Below are 16,297 nucleotides of genomic sequence, written 5' to 3' on the forward strand. Positions count from 1 at the left end.
ACATCACGTGAATAAGATTCTGTCCATATGAATTGTTTGGCCCAAACTATAATCAAGATCAGACTGTCAAGATCTATGTTGTTATCCTGCTGTCATCCTATCAGGTACAGTATCCTGTTAAAAATATTGTTTCCAGGCGTGGCTAAGCTGTAATGTATCTTCTTATAAAGGTCAGCATCATTCAGCATTCAGGGACTCCACTGTAAAATCTAAATCTAGTCCACTGTGTATACCTGCTGGACCATACAGGTATCAGGGGATGTTTTTAGTCACACACTCAAGGTGTGGGCTCCCTTTGTCTATTGTTCCTCAGTTTTTCCACCTCTGTGTTTATGAGCCCTTATAAGTTCCAATTGTTCCCTATCTGATATTTATAGATGTTATATATTTTTAACTCTGTCATTGTTGGCAGGAGGTGATAAATGTGATTATAGGTTAGAGTTAGCTTTTTAAAATAGAGTTTCCTCTTTGAAGAGAGGAAGTATTGGAGAAATTCCTGGCATTGGTAGAATTCTGCTCTGCTTGGATCTGGGCAGAGACCACAGTGAATGGACCACATCCGCCCACTCACACTTCAGTTCAGTCTATTAAACTATGAATGAATTGCATGCAGTTGCATGCACAGATTCAATATACTTAGTTTTGAATATACTGTAGGTGTACTGTACATGATGAGTTGTATCAGTATTTGTTTCATTCAGGAGGAAAAGGAAGCATTTCTGATTAAAACATCTCTTTCATCTTATTTTCTCTATAGGCTAAAGGGCGGAGAGATGGAATGGTGTCGTCCAATGAGAATAGGCGTCTGCCGTTGTCATTGGGTGAGGTGGAGGGTGTTTCATGGCGGGGGCCTGCGGACTATTTTCCTGCAGAAGAATTCACAAGGATTTGGCTTCACACTGCGCCACTTCATCGTCTATCCACCAGAGTCTTCCCTTCACAGCATCAAGGTGAGTGGGCTGCTCTCTGCTGCATGGAGCCTTATGTGTTCAAAACACAGTCAGACTATGTCTCAGTCTATGTCCACATGGAATTCTGTCTTTTTACATTTTACCTTACCAGGTTGATCTTCTTACAGTTCGTTTATGAGTCTGCCAGATTTAAGCAGGTAGATACATGAACAAAATAACAGGAATAAGTATGACAGACAGAGTTTCATTCACAGTGTAAATCAGTCAGGCAGCAGTCAGCTAGTGTCTTGGTCTGTGTTGAATGTGAGCTGAGCAGCGCCCCCTTCTGGCTCTCTTCACCTTTAATGCTCATTCTGTGTTTGTCCCACAGGATGAAGAGAATGGAAATGAACTTGGAAAAGGTGATTCTTTCATGTTTTTCTGACTTTATTAGCCAGACACAGCAAATGTTCAGTCTCCCAGGCTCTGATTTTATATGATGATAATAATAATAATAATAATAATGATTACATCAATCTTATGCTGCTGGAACTAATCAGAGTCTCTTTTATTTAATATTATCTCTTCTATAACACACACACACTCTGAGAATGTGTGTGTGAGTGTTACTTTCTCTTTTCATGTGTAGCTTGAGCTGATTCTGCTCTTTAGGTTTTGTTGATATTTCCACTCTAGAGTTTTGCAGATTTTCTTGACTCTCTGTGTGTTAAAGCAGGTTGTCAACAGGCTCATCTGGAGCCAATGGATACCATCTTTGTGAAGAGTGTCAAAGAAAATGGCCCTGCCCAACAAGCTGGACTGTGTACAGGTAGTGTGCACGCAAACACACAAACACACACACACACACACACATGCAGGCAGGAAATTTGGCAGGTACAGTAGACAGACTAACAGTAAAATCAGTGTGCTGTGCATTGCATAGTTCAATAAAACAAAGTCAAATATAAGACCTAACCACCTGATCATTGTTTTGTTTTTTTCATGCTGAATCGCAAATAATAAGGCAGCAGACAGATAGTAGCTGAAAGCTCTCATCAAACCAAACAGAGCATTGCAGTAAACAGTAAAGCAGTAAACTATAAAGTCTTTGTCAATGGACGTGCACCTTCACATTTAAAACCAAACCTTCCTTACAGTTTACACATAAAGTATTACACCCTCTCAATTTGTGTGTGTGTATGTGTGCATGTGCAATCCAGGGGACAGGCTGGTGAAGGTGAATGGGGAAAGCATTCTGGGGAAGACTTACTCTCAGGTGATTGCGCTCATCCAAAACAGGTGAGAGACTAAGCAATTATAAATTCCTCTTTATCTTCACATACGACCTGTTATTTGTTTACTCCATAAATGCTGGTCTTTTGTAGTGAAAACATTCTGGAGCTATCTATCATGCCAAAAGATGAGGATGTGTTGCAGTTGGTAAGTGTGAGTATTATCCATCTTCTATTTTCTCCTCTTTCCTTCTATTTACCTTAATTCCTTACTAAGTAGTTAGCTAGCTAGATGGACAAAATCCCGCAGAGAGCTCATTGGAATTAAAAACAATCATTTGGGTAAACATGCTAAGATGAATATATGAAAATGTTAGCTTAAGTAGTTTAAGTGATGGTTTTACAATAAGGATAAAGCTTTTTGAAAATAAAAAGCAAGATGTATAGCTGCATGTGGACACTGCCTCACTCTGCCCTAGCTGTTCCTTCATCTTTGATTTTTCACTCTGTTTTGTTTCACATCATTCTCTAACCATAATGCCCCTGTCTTCAGGCGTACTCCCAGGATGCTTACCTAAAAGGCAATGAGCCATATTCAGGTGAGGCCCAGAATCTCCCTGAGCCTCCACCACTCTGTTACTCTTCAACCAAGCCCAGTTCCACAGCCCACCAGCCTAGCCACGACCTCCAGACTCCCCTTGACAACTGGCAGTGCCGACCCAGTCCCACCATCACACCTCTGGACAACCGCCTCCCTGCAGCCTCTCACCCCACTTCTGAAGATTCCAGTGGTCACTTTGCCCCATCTGGGTGGCACCGTGGCCGGTCCTCTTCAGCTATCACTGCACTGGACTTTCACTTTGCTAACCACAATGCTGCCATCGCTTCTGCTACCTTGCCTCCACCAAGGAAGAGCAGCCTGCAGGCATCTGCCCGCAGTCATGCCGATACCCTCTGCCACCGAGCTCTTTCAGACTGGTACTATAGCCAGGCTGAGGCTGCAGAGCGTATGTCTCCTCGCGACCGCAGTATTTCTCAGGATCGTTTAGCAGAGCTGGGGCTGGGGTTGGCGCTTGGCCCCAGACCTACTATATCCACAACCTCCGCAGAACAACGCAGAAGAGAAACCCTAATACACCACCACCAGGCAGCTGCTGCTTCCCATGATTCCTATTGGCTAGGAGGCTGGGGTGGTGTATCAGGACCAGGAAGCAGGTCATGCTCAGAGAGCTTGCTGGCAGCTTATGCTGAGTATGAGCACAACTATGGGCGCTCTGTGGAAACCCTGGCCCAAGCCTCTGCACTTGTCTCACCACGCTATGAACACACTTCACAAAGCCCTCAAATGACCAAATTGAGCAAAGAGAAAGACCAGAAAGCCTCAGGAGGCCAGCGGCACCAAACAATGACCTCCACCATCACAGCCTCCTCCACTGTGCCTCCCAGCATCAGGCAGTCAGGACAGCAGGTAGCTGAACCCCAAACACGGCGGGTAAAAGAGGAAGAGCCAATGGGCTACAAAAGCTACAGTCCCTCCTTCTCCCGCAAAGCTGGCCACCTCATGCAACAAGCCCACTCCTTCCGAGAGCCAGGCTATGGTGGCCCCTACCTCAACAGAAGCCCCAGCAGGGGCAGTCCTGCAGACAATGACGGGGGAGTGGTACCCAGGCCCCAGTCCACACCTGCCCTGTCTGCGTCAGAGGAAGAGAGAGTTCAGCTGGGTGAAAACAGGGAGGTCACATCCATGAATCAAGAGGTTGTCCTAAGGCAGAAGCCTCCCTTAGGCCGCCGGACCCCTATTCAGGCTCTTCGACATCCACATTACACCACACCTGTGGAATCGCCTGAGCCCCCAGGGTTGACAACTTCCCCAGGGACCACCTCTCCTGTTTCTGTGGGGCCCGGCCCCACCCGTAGGACCAATGGTAGCCTGGCAGAGCATGCATATGATTCCCTGTCCTCTATCCCCTTCATAGGTTAGTGATCTTTTCTCTGTAGCAACTGACTCTATACAGCTACCTCAATAATGCAGTAAAAGTGTATTTTCACCAACTTTTAATTTTATTACACAAGTGGTGTATAATTCATGTTTAAATCTGTGTTTATGAAATTTGATTATACTGTTGCAGGCAAACAAATTTTATGGCATTTGTAGTCATTAACAGACACATATTAGTATATTTTCAATAGTTACTATGTCTGTTGCTACAGAGCTTTTCTGTATTTAATAATTTATGTGAGCCTTATGTTTACTTGTCAGTGTACTTCTTATATATACACACACATATTACTTGTGCCCTCAGCACATTTAGTTTTGCAAACTTTGTTGTGTTAAAAATTCTGGTCTGTTTTTTAACCTTTACCCTGTGTTTGTTCTTGTTCTGCAAACATTTCTCAGAGGCAGAGTTGCACTGGTGACAAATAATCTCAGTTCAATCAATGTCAACTTGACAAGCTAATGCCACTGCAGACTGAAACCATGTGAGAAAGCTGGGGAGTATTGTGGGAGAAATAGGCCTTGTAGCTATAACCCAGCACAGATTAAATGGAACATCAGCCTGTTGTAATGTAAACTTTTGTAAACTTTTGCAAATGTAAAATTCTAAACTAGTTTCTGCTCTCCATATTCATACAATAATTTATGATGACTGTAGAGTAACTGTTCCATGAAGTAAAGAACACTGCGCACAACAAAGCAACAGGACAGGACTGACAGAAACATTAGCTAATTTTTACTAGCAGAGAAACACATAACACCAGGTGAAACCAAGTGATCTCACACTCAGTTCATTGCTCTAAATCTAAACTTGAAAACCAGCGCTATGCAAAAGTTGGACCAACTCATAGCACAGAGACCAAATACAACACTGGCAGGTGACACAACTTTAGTTGCAGTAACATATTGGAGGTCTTGTTTAGGACAGGTATGTCTGTTTACAGCAGTCACTATTATGCTCTTTAATTAAAAGTATTTCATTGTCAAAACATTGCATTCAATTTAGTATTAAAATTAGGAATTTTGGGCTCCTGCAGCAACTCCTTCCCGACTAAAATAGATTTAGAATTAGAATTTATTGAACAGTTAAATCAATAAAATCTCTCTCTAGAAAATGAAAGTACCAATATTCTCTAAATACCACAGTAGTCGCTGTATATAAAAGTGATGCCATCTTACTTAAAAAAAAGTGTTTTACCATTTGCCTGTGTATTCTCTGGAGTAGCTCTGCCTCAGATTGATGTTTTAACAACCAGTCCCCCCCCCCATACTATGTCAAGTGTTTTGTCTTGTCAGTGTTTCTCCCTCATCTCTCACACTTGGTCACTTGTGACGACAACCTTGCAGATGAACCCACCAGTCCTAGTACTGACCTACAAGCCTGCTATGTACCAGCTTGCTCTGTGGTGTCCAGTTCCCAGGCCTCAACTATGGCCACCCTTACTTCCACCTCTGTCTCCCCCACCCTCTCCTCCATCTCCCCCCCTGTCCGACTTCGTTCTCAGGATTGCAGTGAGTTCATTCACACACTCTAGAAACTGAAAGACTTTAGAGACGGCTAGACCAATATACATGATGTTTTCTGTTATGTTTGGATTGGAAACCCCACTGTCATTGGTTTAAGTCAACAAGATAAGCAGTTTCATAATGTTTCATTTGGGAACATTGATACTGTATATTTGTCTAGCCTTAGAGAACAATAATGACATTTGCATTGTAAAAATGTATGTCAATTTTGAAGGACAAAATCTTAAAATTAAAAATCCATTTGATTTCACTATTCATCTGACCTATTTACCGATGCTATGCCGATGCAAATCAGAGCTATATCAGTTTCAGAAAATGGAACCACAGGTGTCTAAATAAAAAGTGATTTCAAAATGTGCAAATGATATTCGTATATATTCTTATACCTGCTACAAGAAATAAATGCAGGTTTTCTTTTCATTTAAACCACCTGACAATAAACTGTAGCATATTAAGCAAAAAGGTATGCAAAATTAGACATGAATCATGTCTGAATATTCCTTTAACATGCAGTACGTTTGTTTATCTTCCTTATTCATCCACCTGGCTAATGTTGTATACTCACTCTATTGTTAGTTTTCATGTCACTGCCATAAATTCCATGTTTTGGTCTTGTATGTTTTTCTGATCCTGTTTTTTCTTCGCTGACGTATCTTTTGTTTCTTTAGGCAGTATTAAAGGTCGTCGCTCCTCTTATCTGCTGGCCATCACTACTGAGAGATCCAAATCATGTGATGAAGGCCTTAACACCTTCAGGGAAGAAGGTCGTGTTTTCTCGTAAGTCAGAAACTCAGAGGCTATATTGAGAGCTGCATTTTTTACACAGAAGTCTGCAGTACGTAGTCTAAATCTCCATACAGTACAATACCCTAACATATATCCTGTACTGTAGATGTCACTTTATTGAGGTTAATAAGTCTGTGTCTGGTTTGCTTTTGAGAATTCTAACTATTTGTTTTTGTAACTTTTATAAAGTAATTAAATTATATTATATTATATTAAATTTATATTTCTTTTCTTGATTTATACTGCGTAGTGATATAGAAATGTCTATAAAACCCAGACGAGCTACATTCAAGATGTGCTGTTGTTTAACTTTTGTGCTTTTCCTTCCACAGCAAACTGCCAAAAAGGGTCAAGAGCTTTTTCACTGATGGAGTGAGTTGTTATCAGAGAGAGTTCTTAGACTTGACTATATTTATATGAATTTTCTATTTCTAGTTTATACATCTTCCTCCAGCCAACAATGTCTAATGTGAGTATACTTACTTTGTGTTTCAGTCTCTGGAGAGCCTGCGAGCTCAGGAGGAGGCCCGGTCCAAGCGCCACTCCACCTCTGAACTGGGAACCATCACATTCAGTGATGTTCGCAAGGAGGGCTGGTTGCACTACAAACAGATCCTTACAGAGAAGGGAAAGGTACAACATAGAACATGTAAACACACCAGATCAGCGATTGTTAATCGAAAATATTAGTCTAAAGTCTCTCTCTTAATGCAGTCGTAGCCACACTACTTTGCCATGTGGAAAAAAAACAGACCTGCCATTGCTAAGTAACACCTGCTACCATTTTTTTGAATGGATAATCAGTGTTTGGGGGAGGGATTTAAGGAGGAGTTAATTACAGTCAGTATAACAATGGCTGTGTTTCTGTTTCCGTCTCTTCTTGTTGTAGAAAGTTGGTGGTGGCATGCGGCCATGGAAACGTGTCTTCTCTGTGCTCCGTTCCCATTCACTCTTTCTCTACAAGGACAAGCGGGAGGCTGTTCTTCATGGGGCGGGGGCAGGGCCCAGCCAGGACGAGCATCCCCCAATCAGCATCCGTGGCTGCTTGATTGACATTGCCTACAGCGAAACCAAGCGTAAGCACACCCTAAGGCTGACTACACAAGACTTCTGTGAGTACCTGCTACAGGCTGAGGACAGGGAGGACATGCTGGCCTGGATCAAGGTCATCAGAGAGAACAGCAAGACGGACAATGAGGTTAGCACTTTATATCTAGTTTTTTTAGACACACACACTCTTGCTGAACTTATTTGATCTTTGTATTTTTGTTTATTCTAGGAGATTGGTTTCTCGAGACAAGCTCTGATCAACAAGAAGCTGAATGACTACAGAAAGCACAGGTCAGGACTGTGGGTCAGGAGCTGCTGATCTCTTGGCCATAAGCTTGTCAGAAAAATACCTGACAGTAGTTTCAAAAACCAGGCAGAACAAAGCAGTGATCTTTTTTGAGACTTTTAAACGTGCTGACATGTGACAAAGAATACTTTGAAACCCAAACTCTTATCTGTTTCTTTGTGCAGTCTGACAGGTAACAAGCCGGACTCCTCTCCCAGAGCCCACCGTATGATGCCCCCTTTCCTCCTGGCTAAGACTGACAACACTTCAGTGAACCGAGCCTCCAGAACTGGTGGGTATAAACTCTCAGAAAAACGCAGCAAAGTTAACACATTTAAATTGGTCTAGCAATTAGTCTGGCAGCTTTCGTCAGTCATTTCCTTTGGTCCAACTGTAAAATGGAAATTTGAACCCTACTGAGTTTGAGCCTCCTTTAGTTTGAGCCTTCCTTAACTTTTCAAAACTTAGTTTGAAAAGTTTTATTTATAACACAAAAATTATTCAAAACAGTAATAAGCCCAGACACAATAAAGAGTTCAGCTACTGTTGTCTCCTGATGTGAGATAGAAAAACAGACAGTGCCCTCTGATCTTGGCAGTGATAAAATGCCCTCACCCATTAAATTTTTCAATTGTTTAATTTGAGGCAATGTTATAATTTTTCAAAAAAATCCAAATTAAATTAAATAAATGAAAATGTACATATATAGCAACTGAATGTAAAACAATAGAAGCAAGGACTGTATTTTTAGTAGTTTGACTTTAGAAAAAGCATATATCCTGAGAGTTTTTGGAAGTCCAAAGGTTGAACATGTTCTGTGTGTGTGTGTGTGTGTGTGTGTGTGTGTGTGTGTGTACACTCAGATGACAACAAGGCACTATGGGGAATCAACATCATGAAGAAGAACAAGAAGACAGACAGTCCAAAGGCTTTTGGTGTGCGACTGGAGGACTGTCAGCCTGCTGTCAACCATAAAGTAAGTGGTTACAACATGTGTGTTTACATGCTCTCAAGTAACCGTGTTATACTCGGCTTTCTCGAGTAAGCTGATTTCCAAACTGTCATGTAAACAGGAAGCTTGCTGTCCATAGTTGGTATTGGAGATTAGAGAAACAGAGAACAGATTTCTCTGCCATGTATACATGTTACTAGGTTTCTTATCAGCTTTTTAAAACAGGTCTTGTAGTGCAGGTCTACAAGTCTACAGAGTTGAGTGGTTGGATGAAAGCGAAGATCATCGCAATAGGGCGACAGTAGCTCAGGTGGTGGAGCAGTCATCCACAAACGGTTATCGGTTATCGGTTTGATTTCCGGTTCCTCCTAACTACTTGTCGAGGTGCCCTTGGACAAGCCACCGAAACCCTGTAGTAGCGCTGATATGTATCTGACAGGTGTCCAATCACAATTTCCTCAAGGGGATCAATAAAGTATGTTATTATTATTATTATTACATGGATTTATGCTGCCTTATTTTTAAATCAAGTCTACACAAAGTCTGATTAAAATCTTCCACAGATAGCAATTAAAAATAACAGTTATAATCTGAGAATGAATCCAAAATAAGTCAGAGGTGAAGGAGAAGTCTGATTTTGAGTAACCAGATTTCTTAAGTACATGTAACACTTGTTCCATCATTACCTGAAAAACCTTTTGTTGAGTTACAAAGTTACTTAAATACATATAACACAGTCAATGAGGACAGAAACGAACACCACCAAACAAAGAGCAACACAACATATTGTGTTGCTCATTCCCCAAATCACTCCTTCACGTTTCCTCCCTTCTTTTTGTATCCACCTACTACTCATTATTGACCACGCTTACTCTGTCTACACAGTTTGTGCCTCTGATAGTGGAGATGTGCTGTGGTGTGGTGGAGGCGACTGGTCTGGAGTACACCGGTATCTACCGGGTGCCTGGGAACAATGCCATGGTGTCCAACCTGCAGGAGCATCTTAACAAGGGCATGGATATCAACACTGCTGAGGAGGTGCAGAGAAAACATTTGAAAATTGATTATTTTGCTTGAGTTATACCTAAATGAAACTCACTTTGAACCATTATGTTTGATTGAGTGTGTTAATTTTGTATTCTGCTACACCGGGAATACTAAACACCCCCTCCCCCTGTCTCCACAGAGATGGCAGGACCTAAACGTAATCAGCAGCCTGCTGAAATCATTCTTCCGAAAACTGCCTGAACCTCTGTTTACTGATGGTGAGGCCACAAATTTGTTTATTTTGAAATTTTGCATTATCATTGTATGTATATATTTAGTGTGAAACAGACAAAAAAGAAAACAACTGGACCACTAGTTCTTATAAAAATAAATTTAATTCATAAACCTTCTCTGCCAACAGACAAATACGGTGATTTTATTGATGCCAATCGGATAGAAGATGCTGAGGACCGACTGAAGACCATGAAGAAACTGGTGTGTGTCAAGTTGCAGCAGAATATTGCGAAAAGAACATGTTTGTCAAATATTTCTCTGTTGCATTTTGAAATCTTAAACAAATTTACTTCTGCTTCTTTTTTTCTCTGTCCAGATCCACGACCTCCCAGATCACTATTACCACACCCTCAAGTTCTTGGTGGGCCACCTCAAGAAGGTGGCCGATCACTCTGAAAAGAATAAGGTAACTTGATTGTAATTAGATGTTTGATGTTTATGTTGCTTAATGTGGACAATAGTAGCTATGGGAATTACTTTGATAAATATGTATTTTCAGATGGAGCCAAGAAACTTAGCTCTGGTGTTTGGTCCCACTCTGGTGAGGACATCAGAGGACAATATGACTGACATGGTAACCCACATGCCTGACCGCTACAAAATTGTGGAGACGCTTATTCTACATGTAAGAAACAACGACTGCCTTCTTAAAAAAAAACCAAACAGCTAGTGTCATGATAGCAGTATGTAGTGACGCAGTGTATTGTTGCTTCAACAGTATGACTGGTTCTTCAGTGATGGAGATCTTGATGGGGAAGAGAAGGTATGTTAGTGGTGGCTCTCTCTGTGCAAAGAACTGAGAACGTCACAATGTACTTTTTAATGCTGTGAATCTGCACTAATTTGGAGTATGTGTTTGGGGGTGTGTTTCTAAATGTGTGTGTGTAGGCCCCAGATGATAAGCGGGACATGCAGCCTGTGCCCAACATTGACCATCTGCTGTCCAACATTGGCAGGCCAGGCATGCCAGGAGAGGCATCAGGTGAGAAAGAGCCATAATCCAACATGACCATCATCTGTGTCATGTTTACTATGAAAGTATTTAACTTATTATTTTATCTGATTAATTGATAGCTAGATTAAAGATAAAAACTTTGCAAAATGAAAAACGTAGCAGGTTTTCTTAACAAATTGTATTAATGTAATATGTGTCAACAATGAGCTCCAAGCATTCATCATTTGGCCCTCTTTCTTCGTATTAAGTATACACTGCCACTCAAATGTTTGGGATCACTTAGATATTTTATTGTTTTCCAAGAAAACACATATGGTTAGAAATAATAATTTTAATGGAAATGATGACTGTGTTCTTCAAACTTAGCCTTCATAAAAAACACCTTTTGCAGCAATTACGGCCAGCAATTAAAAATAACAGTTAAAATCTGAGAGTTGTGAATCCAAAATAAGTCAGAGGTGAAGGAGAAGTCCGATTTTGAGTAACCAGACCACCCCCAGACCAAAACACTGCCTCCACCATGCTTGACCTAAGGTATTAAGCACTGTTCATCTTTTCATTTGTTCTCTGTTTGATCCAAAGACCTCAAACTTGGACTCATCTGTCCACAACACCTTCTTCCAGTCTTGCTGGATGTCTGTGCTTTTGCCCATCTCAGTCTTTTGTTTTTATTGGCCAGTCTGAGATACAGCTTTTTCTTGAAGGTCAGCATCCTGAAGTCTCTGCTTCACTAATGATGCTGACACTGGTGTTTACTGTGTACTATTTATTGCAGCCTCCATCTGTGGACCTGTGAGGCATCTTAAACTACACACACTCAGATATTTGTCTTGCACAGTTGTACATGTGGGGCCTCCCACTCCTTTTTCTGTCCTTGTTAGAGTTAGTTTGTGTGGCTCTCTCAAGGCAGTAGTTAACAGCATGAAAGAAATTCTAAGTTTCCTTGCAATTTCTAGCATTAAGTAGCCTTGCTTCCAATAATAGACTGACAGGACTCTAATGAAAGTTCTTTCTTTGCACTAAACTAACCTGAAGAATGCCATGCTTCCTTGTTTGCTCCAGTGGTTCTCAGCGGTGCAACACAATTGCAAAAGGGTTTTTTTAATAATCAATTAGCTTTATAAAATATGCCAGGAGATTTGTGCAGAGCACTGACAATTCCTAATAAAATAACTTTTAAGGAATGATCTACATTTTTTCATAGAGGCCTGATTAATTTTGTTTGTAAAATGGCTACAATTGTTTGTGAATTGCATGAGAATGTGTTTTTCTTTGGAAAACAAAGAAATTTGCAAGTGATTCTAAACTTATGAGCAGTGGTGTATTTTAGTAGTTAGTATATTAGTATACTGTATAAGTAATAGTAGTGAATATTTTTTATTAAAAGTTATCAACAAACCTTTGGAAGGGAATATCTCTGCACTACTGCCAGGTTTTTCAGTGAGCCTGGGTCAGACTTTGAATGCACCTGTTTACTTTAAGACCGGTTTTGTAGCATATTTCTGCTAAATAAAAAAAAAAAAAAGAATATGATATGTTTTAGATTGACCTGTCAGGAACTGTTATCTTGCGATCTGCATTCACAGCTCAGAGAAAATAACTTCCTTTGTCAAGGAAAATTCAGCTCAGTCTCTTTTCTTTCCAGTAGCTTTCTACACTATTTCTACAGCTTTTCTGCTTCTGTCTGTACTATACTCATGATGTTTCCCACTTTTTCTCAATTTCTGTGTTGTTGGGTTTTTTTTTTTTTCTTTTCTGACCTTTTTGCAATTCTTTCCTTTAGCTCAGACATTGGATCATCCTCTGCGGTAGGAACAGGTCTTCTCCTTGTGTGTTTGTGCTTGGTGTTGCTATCGCACTTTCATTTTTTTTGCATCAGTCCTGGTTTTCCACCAATTCACCATCACTCATTTGCTTTTGAAGCCAAATACTTAGTTAATTGCTAGTTCTTCTAAAACACTGAAGTATTAGTAGTGTATGATTAGTCCTTTGTATCATTCATAGACTGTACAACCACTGCTAGCACCATTTGTTCAGTGATGATGTTCTAATCCACAGTCTGTTCTATCCCAATAGATTCCACCACCAGCAATTCACTTAAGTCAAAGGTAAGCACAAAATGTGTTACTTGTTCTTTAATTTTATAAATAGAATCATATACTATGTGATAAACTTTCACTGGGATTTCAATCCTTCAGCATTCTTTGGGCTCCAAGAAAGACACGAACACCAAGGACTTCCTGCCCAAGTCCATCATTTCTGCTGTGACCCGTAAACGTAAAAAATGCCTCAGTACCCACTTGCCAGGCAGCAGCACTGACGAGGACTCCGAGCATGAGCCAGTCAAGGCCAGCAACTACAGAGGAAAGGAAGGAGCAGAAGAGGACAGAGGACAGGAAGAGGCAGCTGGGGGAGAACATATCATATCCAAAAAAGATAAAAGGAATCAGAAGGGGAATGAAGTGAAAGATGGGGAGACCACAGAAGGAAAAGATTCACAGGCGGAAAGTAAAGAGGCTGAAAAAGATGAGGAAGAGGGTGTGAGCAATGGCACTAAAAAAATTCAAACGGAGAGCAGGCAGAGAGTGACCTTGCCAGGAACTGCTCCCCAGCTTCGTCCAACCAGTTTCCTCTACTCACATCATCAGAACCATGCCACATATCCACGACTTCCACCTACAGCTAATCCTCCTTCTCATTTGAGGTCTCACAGTCTAGCAAGAGGACACCCTATGGTGCCTTTGTGGCTCTCCCCTACCAGGCCTCCTAGCTTCTACCAGTCTTCCAGCTTCTATGGGACCCAGCAACAAGACTGGAACCAACCAGCACCAGTTCGCTACAGGAAGTCCAGAGGCGGCAGGACAAGGGCTATGTCCATGAATCTGGACTTTGAGCTGGGCTGGAGTGAGGACAGAATCAGAGGTTGGAGAGCAGAGAAGGTTGAGGTAATTAGAGTAATTGAGGCAGGACCAGGTCAGCATGGTTGTATTGGGGTTCCTCAGGGATCCATTGTAGATCCCAGGCCAATTCAGCAAATAGGTCCTCCACCTTTTCTTGCCCAGGAGGCTCCACCTCTCTCCTCTTCTTCTTCAAGATGGATAGATCAAAGCTTACCAGAGTCCACTGTGGTCATGAGGAGATCAGCTCTGGGCCCACGGGATAAAACAAGAGCGTGGCGTCGTCATACAGTGGTAGTTTAACCCGACTGTAACTTGGTGGTTCTACTAATGCAGAAAAAGAACTAATGCAGCACTTGCCCTTTACCTACTGGACTCTCTTTGTCACTGCTTTTAAAGCCAAGGGTTCGTCATGATACATGGAAAACTTGTTGTATCAAGACTAATCAAATGACTGTATCCTGTATGTAATTATCCATACCATTACATACTGTTCAAAGAACATTAGGGTAGAATTCTAGGAATTCCTGGTATTTATTGAAAATCACACCAGAATCCAAGAAAGCTATCAGCAGGACCCCAGATGTTAAAGCTTGTGCTTCCCCCATGCTTCTGTTATGGCTGTAGTCTGACCTTGAACTGCCATTATTAAGGCACAGTCGCACCAGAAAGTACATAAAAGTGCAGTATAAGCGGCTATAAAATAGTTGCTGACCAAGTAAACTGCTATACAAGCTATACACCATTGTTTAAACCACCTTGCAGAGGACCAGATGGGTTTATGTTGGTCAAATGAATAAATTATGGCATATTAGTGTACGGTCGCCTGTTTCATATTCTGCTATGGCTGTTGATCAGTGAGCAAAGCACTGAAGTTTGCAGGATTATTTTTATCCACCAGCCCAATAATCCACTGACCATAAGATTTTGATTTAAATAAACGGATGTTGGTGCAAGATTTTCTACAAATGCATTTTAGCTTCTGGTGTGACTGGGCTTTATTACTGTTTACATGTTTTACTTGCAGCGGCTACATCTACTTTTTATGGTATTATGACAATATACAGTTTACAAAATATGTAAATGAACTCAGACCGTACTGAAGTACTGAATATGAAATAGAAACCCGCCTGACACATAATTGCCCAAGAATAATGCTCCTAAACCCGCCAAAGCCCTGTGCTGTGATGGCTGCATGTCAGGGATGTTTCTTCCCTGATGCTGTAGCTCTCGTGTTCTTGTGGTGTAGGGGCCAGTGTCAAAGTAAGAAACTGAAATTATAGTGGCTTTAACAGACATTTCTTAAAATGATGTTTTTGGAAATAAATTGAAAACGAAGACGTAAACCAGACAAAAGGCCATAATAGACATTTTGAATCCAGCTCCAGAGCACGACTGCTGCTGTTCCAGCTAACCCTCACCAGCAAACATTTCAGGAGTCATCGGCCTTGTGCTTTTCATTCAACACCAACTGTGCTGTACGTACTGTATGCTGGGGTCTCCCCCTGCTAGTTTCTACTAATGCTGCTGCTGACAGCATGGACAAACATCACAGCTCACTAACGCACAGGAAGCCCCACTTGAGTTTACTTCTCAGCCCTTTACAAGCTCTTCCAAAGCCCCATGTGGATCCACAGGGAATCTCAGTGATCTGTGGGAGCCCGGCAAACTATCTGTTTCTGTCTCTCTCTGGATGATGCCACTCGGGCATTATGCCAAAGCTTCCATGGACCAAAATAATGCATGCATATAAAATATGCAAACCATAAGTGTTCAACACAAGCCTGTTGTACTTTCCTATGTGTCTCTATGTGTGTGTGTGTGTGTGTGTGTGTGTGTTTGGAGAGCTGTTTTATCAGAGGAGCAAAGTGTTGGAGGCAGCTATGTGAAGTCATGCCAAATTTTCTTTTTTACATTTGGGTCAATGTATCAGCAGTATTGGGACTTGATGAGCCGAGTGAGAACCCTGGTGTTACTCCAGTATAGACATGATGTCAGTGTTATAAAGATACATTAGTATTGTTATGGGAGCAGCGAAGAGTGAGTAAAACCTCCTTAATCCACAGCCACAGTCTTACCTGAGAGACATTTTTGCATTTCTCTTTTTCACACGTTCACTATTTTCACTCCCTTTCCAGAACTTGAGATTCTGGAAAAGACTAAATGGAGCTGAACCAAACTGTACTGCCAACCACTGTGGTCTGACCAGACTCCATGTTCGTCTTAATCATATCTAGACTCAGTCTGTCCTCTATCTGTGCCCTTGTGCATGTACTTTATGTACGTGGGTGACTGTGTGTGGACCAATTTTGTAACAGTTGTACAAAGCCTTGTTAAGTTAACCTGTGTATATAAATATTATACATATTAAATATATTAAATTATTTGATTTGGAAATGGACTTAATGTGCTTTCTTTATGAAACCGCATTTGGATAACTCATAG

General features: G+C 41.2%; 1 protein-coding gene across 1 annotated transcript in view; it reads left to right on the forward strand.

Annotated features, from left to right (window-relative positions):
- Positions 1-16,195, forward strand: part of LOC113156725 (rho GTPase-activating protein 23-like) — a 33,095-nt gene extending 16,900 nt beyond the window's left edge. The window contains 24 exon segments of the mRNA XM_026351993.1: positions 758-853; positions 855-950; positions 1,282-1,312; positions 1,627-1,719; positions 2,111-2,189; positions 2,276-2,330; positions 2,676-4,098; positions 5,466-5,630; positions 6,314-6,422; positions 6,764-6,803; positions 6,927-7,064; positions 7,321-7,629; positions 7,711-7,772; positions 7,953-8,059; positions 8,631-8,743; positions 9,605-9,757; positions 9,906-9,984; positions 10,128-10,201; positions 10,317-10,406; positions 10,500-10,625; positions 10,719-10,763; positions 10,889-10,982; positions 13,032-13,063; positions 13,154-16,195. Coding sequence (XP_026207778.1) covers positions 758-853; positions 855-950; positions 1,282-1,312; positions 1,627-1,719; positions 2,111-2,189; positions 2,276-2,330; positions 2,676-4,098; positions 5,466-5,630; positions 6,314-6,422; positions 6,764-6,803; positions 6,927-7,064; positions 7,321-7,629; positions 7,711-7,772; positions 7,953-8,059; positions 8,631-8,743; positions 9,605-9,757; positions 9,906-9,984; positions 10,128-10,201; positions 10,317-10,406; positions 10,500-10,625; positions 10,719-10,763; positions 10,889-10,982; positions 13,032-13,063; positions 13,154-14,155 — 4,611 coding nt within the window. The 3' untranslated portion in view covers positions 14,156-16,195.
- Positions 16,196-16,297: the final 102 nt, after the last annotated feature.

Source organism: Anabas testudineus, chromosome 19, assembly GCF_900324465.2.
Source record: "Anabas testudineus chromosome 19, fAnaTes1.2, whole genome shotgun sequence".
NCBI lineage: Eukaryota > Metazoa > Chordata > Actinopteri > Anabantiformes > Anabantidae > Anabas > Anabas testudineus.